General features: G+C 41.6%; 1 protein-coding gene across 1 annotated transcript; it reads left to right on the plus strand.

Annotated features, from left to right (window-relative positions):
* The first annotated feature begins 1557 nt into the window (after positions 1-1557).
* Positions 1558-4937, plus strand: uts2r3 (urotensin-2 receptor 3). Its single transcript, XM_079240625.1, has 2 exons — positions 1558-1784; positions 3068-4937. The coding sequence occupies exon 2, from the start codon at positions 3120-3122 to the stop codon at positions 4260-4262; it is 1143 nt and encodes a 380-aa protein (XP_079096751.1). The 5' UTR covers positions 1558-1784; positions 3068-3119; the 3' UTR covers positions 4263-4937.
* Positions 4938-5256: the final 319 nt, after the last annotated feature.

Here is a 5256-nt window from a genome sequence, read left to right on the forward strand (position 1 = left end):
CTCCCCCAATCCCCTTTAGTCTTTACTGCCTGTCTCTGTCCATCTCGTGGACACCAGCACATGTATGAAGCAGCCAATGTGAACCCCCACCACCAACAAGAGGCGCTCAGCCTACACATTTTACTGGCTGTAGTCACAACTAAATCCTTTCCAAGTTGTTCAGCCTCTTGAAGCTGGCAAACCGCAGCTGTGGGTTCGACAACTGCCGAGCCAAAAACAACTCGGCGGATAGCGGGCAACTGTGAGTTGCTTTTGATAACTGCTGAAAGCCTCGTTTATTCAGCCATGTTGTCAGAGTGTCTACCAGTTAAACTTTGCTCCAACATGGAAAAATGTTGATGCAGGCGAGTATACTGGATAATTAATTTCCTCTACAGTTTGAAGGCCTGATCACCATGTAAATCCTGCGTGGGGCTGTGTGATGCCGCGCATTTGAACTCGAGCTGTGCGGTATTGACATTGGGTCAGAGACGAAGTGCATTAGTTATTGCAGTGCGTCATAAAATGACAGCTAATACCAGTGATACGCTGGCTGATGTCCATCTCTCTGGCCTTCTTAAAGAGAAACGAAACTCAATTTCAACTTCATGCTTACTGGAATATTGAGTTTTTCTATGCAGTGATTATATTTTTGTGATGCCATGAATAAAATCAGATACACAGACCTATTGTAGGCTTACAATTTGTGTTAAACGATTTTTATAAATAAAAGAAAAACAGAATTAAAGGGAGCATCAGATCATATCCACCAAATAGATGTTTTTTTGTTGTTTTTTTTTTTATAATTTTGTCTTTTATTTAAGACATTCTATTAAAGTGAATCTACAGTGTCAAACTAATAAACCTGCCCTCTTCTGTTATTAACTATCCAGGTTTCATAAATCAGCTGCAATAAACTGGTAGCTTACAAAATTTAATGCAGCTGCCATACCTCTGACTTATACAGCATGTGATTATTTGCCAAAATATGATATTATGATACCATTTATGGTCAGATTATTGACTTTCATGGAAAGGTCTTTCAGGATTTATGCTTGGTCCAATATTGACACTATTATAAAGTCATCAAACTATGATCAAACATGTGGTTAATCCACCTTAATGTGACTATTAAACATAATAATTTAAAACAGACAATAATAATATTTTGCATTCTTTCTCTATTGCTCAGTTCTGCTGGGCTTGCTGACTCTGAATGCTTTTGTAGTAATAATTCAATCAGTGGGGGAAAAAAAGTCAAGTGTAGTTATCGGAAACATGTTAGTAAAAGTCTGGCAAATTTTTTTCAAATAGCTTTCAACTAGAGGTTTAATAAATTGCCAATTACTTCCCTGCTACTATTTATTACTGCAAGGGTTTGTTTCTGATCAGAGAAGAACATGCCATAAATTATGATGTTAAACTTTTAATTAGGGGGCAAACCCTGGACAGCTCAGATGAAAAGAACTCATTTAAATATTCAGGTTGCAGGATAAGCCCACTCATCCTTATCCCACCCCTTTGCCACTCACTCTCGCTCCTCGGGGTGGACTCAGACACACCGGGGACTGAGCTGAGGACACACAGTTGCGCTGAGAGCGCAACAAGACAGACGGCTGAGATCACATGAAGATTTTCCCCTATCTAACTGCAGATAATCACCTCCTGCTGCCTCTGCAGATGAAGAGGTCAGAGGGGATTTAAAGATGAGAAGAGGAAGATTTCAGTATGGGAAGTGATTTTTTTTCTACCAAGCAACTCCAAGGAATGTAGTCTGTCAACATCTGGGATTAAATTATTCTACAGTAAGTTGGAAAAATATGACGTATCTAACTGACGCATGGATGAGAGCAGACACTGAGGTCTGAATATTTATATTGTTCCCAGCAGGCCCGTGATCCTCAACACAGGCCTTCGCATGTACATCGAACCTTTTTTTAAATTATTTTTTTTAATTTTTTTTATTTATTTATTTTTATTAACCTTTAAAGATTTTAAATTTTACAACCAGTTGTGCTTTCACGTGTCAAATTGATATATTTCCCTATAAATAAGAATAAATGTTGATAACGCGGTCTTCAAGCCTTTATCGAAGCTATAACAGTGTTAAACGGAACGTGGAGTAACATCCTCATATGAACATTTGTGAAGTGCAGCTGTTTCTAATTTCAACCAGAATATTGAAATGATTTAATTCCCTTCGCAGCCAGATTAATATAACTGTTTCAAGAGTCCATGTGGGCGAGAAGTTCAACAGTAGCTGTTAACCCCAGTTACAGGCCGTCTCTTTCAGGCGTCCTCGGCTTTGATGTCGCTTCTGATGATCTTTCTCCAAGGAATCATCAGTTCTGAGGGAAATCCATTCAGCTTGTCTCACAAAATAAGTAAACTGCTGAAACATTACTTTCCCCCTTGAACGCAGCGCCAGACTTCAGAGCTCTCTGGTTGTGATTCGGCAGATTTTCACGCACCACTCCACATCCAAACCACTAGTGCGCAAAAGCGCACATGGCACGCACAAGGAATCTAAACAAAAACTTGGCCATTTATACCCGGCTTGTTCTTCCAACTTTCACGATATCTCTGCTCGGATGTCCTTCGACTTATTTTTCTGTTAAACTGTTCCCCAACTGGTGACCCTAAAGGGGGGGAAGGATTCAGGCGAGATTTATAGTCTTCAATTCAAGACGACCCAAATCACAAAATCCAGTTATTTTTACTAAAACCATAACAACGTCGCTGGGCTGAAACTATAAAACTGAGATGTCTGCTCCAACTAAGTTTCTGGTGAGCCATAAACTATCCTGGTTTTAGCTGACATTTTCATTTAAAACATGTTTATGTGACTTTATTTGCTTTGTCTGCTGTCACAATTTAAATACACATAAATCATCCAGCAGACCCTTTAAATATACAAATAAGGTTTGACGCTTTGTTGCTCTTCAGTGTCAAATAAACAAAATCTCCTGAAGCAGGAGAATACAAGGCAGAAACAGGAATGTGACCCATATTATGTCTTTTCTGATGATTTTTTCACCTTTTGTCTTCTTCTTACCCCACTTCTGTCTCATATCCATCCTTTCAAAAGGATAAACAGTCTGACATTTCATCCTTCTAACCTAAAACTCTTAACATTTTCCATGATGGACCTCTCAGTTTCTTTGCCTCCACCTGCTCCATACACCTCTGCTATCGACCCTAACATTTCAGTGCCTTCCTCTTCTCCCTCCATCTCTCCATCACCCAGCTTAGCATCCACCGCTCTCTTCTGCTCCTTCCTCTCACTCCTCTCCCTGCTGGGCATCACGGGAAACCTTTACACTTTGGGCCTCCTTCTGAGGCGCAGCAGAGGTAGGAGAAGACGCGGAGCAGGAGCAGACTGTTGTCTAACAAGAATACCCCTACTGTCCTGCCTTGCCAACACTACCTCCCCCTCCTCCTCCCCAACCTCTTCTCCCTCCTCCTCCTCTCTTCACCTCCAGGTGCTGAGTCTTGCTCTTGCCGACCTGCTCTACCTTTTCACTGCTCCATTCATTGTGTACGACAGCCTGGCGTCTGGATGGGCCTTCGGGGAGCTGGGTTGCCGCCTCCTTCTAAGTCTGGATCTCCTCACCATGCACGCATCCATCTTTACCCTCACCGCAATGAGTCTGGACCGTTACCGGGCTGTGGCACATCCCCTGCACACCTCCTCCTCCAACTCCTCCAGCCTGCTGAGGGTAGGCTTGGCGTGGGGACTGGCAGTAGCTCTCAGCTTGCCCATGATGATCACCCTGCACCTGGAGGACGGGGAGAACCATGAAGGCCAGCTGTGTGTCCCGGCCTGGGATGAGCAGAGCTCCAAAGCTTATCTGAGTGTGTTGTTCTGTACCAGCATTCTTGGTCCAGGGCTGGCCATTGGGGCACTTTATGCCACTCTAGGGCGACTTTATTGGGTCTCACAGACCAGACCAGCCTGGGCCAGTGGGAACAACTCCTCTTGTCCTCCCCGCGCACCCAAACCCAAAGTCCTGCTACTCATTCTGGGTATTGTTCTGGCCTTCTGGGCCTGCTTTCTCCCCTTCTGGATTTGGCAGCTGCTTCCCCTTTACCAGCCTGACATGCTGCGGACAGTACCGGTGGGGACACAGGTGACAGTGAATCGTATCCTCACGGGGCTGACCTACGGAAACTCTTGTGTCAATCCATTCTTCTACACACTACTGACTGGAAAACGAAAACACAATCGGCAAGTGCTTACATCAGCAAATCAGCTCTGCCGCAAAAGCAGTCCACCGCAGTAATGTGCTTCTCTCCAACATCAGAGACAATAAAGCGAGCGTGCATCAGCCATATAAGTGCAATTAACAAAATACACACATATGGAGAAGGTACATCAAAGACCATTGACTAAGCCTTAATCTGAAAACTGAGGAAATTTACTGAGCAAATGTTAGCACTTTGTATAAATGCTTTGTAAAAGGACAAGATTTCCTGCTTGGAGATTATGAGTAAAATGTATTTAAGTTTTAGCAGCATATAAAGGCAATCGGTAAGATTTCTTACTTAATGGAGGCCAATTAAAACACTCCAAACTGGTGAGGGGTTATATTAACGCATAACATCAATGTTTACATTTTATTGTTTGGTTTTAAAATAATATTGTTTTTGTAATAAAGGTTAAGTTATATCTTGATACGGATGGTTATTACAGAAATGAATTAGTTCTACAGTAGTGATGGCTGGTAAACAGACCATTGTCATGTAAAGAGAACAGAGTTGTCCATGAACAAGCACCTCCAGTAAAACCCTCACACACTTCTGCTTGTTTTCAAATAACTCTCAAAGAAAATGTTTGTTTTTGAACAACTGGTTGTGTCTGGCCAGGAGCTCAATGGGACATTTTTCTGAGGCATCGTTTGTTGACATAATGAATTATGTTTAAACAAGTCCAACAGCTTTTTGTGTTCTTCTCCTGAACCCTGACATCTCTTTCACTCTCTTTTTTTCTTTAAAGAAAAAAAGGGCTTTTCTTATTATGCATGGATGCTTTCAAAATCTACTTATTATTGTAAATCATGCAGTATTTTGCAAGACTTAAACTGGTGTTCAAATTGCAAAGAATATAATCTTGAATAAAGAGTTTGCTTTCTGTCATGCATTGTGTCACTGGATCTTTAACTACATTAACAGCTGAGATTAAAAATATAAACAAAGAAAAAGAACAATTTTCCAAATTACATTAAACCCCAAATAGACCGTCTTTTAGTTGCAGACATACTTTTGTTTGTGTGTTCA

This window comes from Telmatherina bonti, assembly GCF_933228915.1.
Source record: "Telmatherina bonti genome assembly, chromosome: 5".
Taxonomy (NCBI): Eukaryota; Metazoa; Chordata; class Actinopteri; order Atheriniformes; family Telmatherinidae; genus Telmatherina; species Telmatherina bonti.

Bases quoted from the DNA above. Each gene is read 5' to 3' on its own strand.
- uts2r3 (XM_079240625.1), top strand. From the start codon at position 3,120: ATGATGGACCTCTCAGTTTCTTTGCCTCCACCTGCTCCATACACCTCT.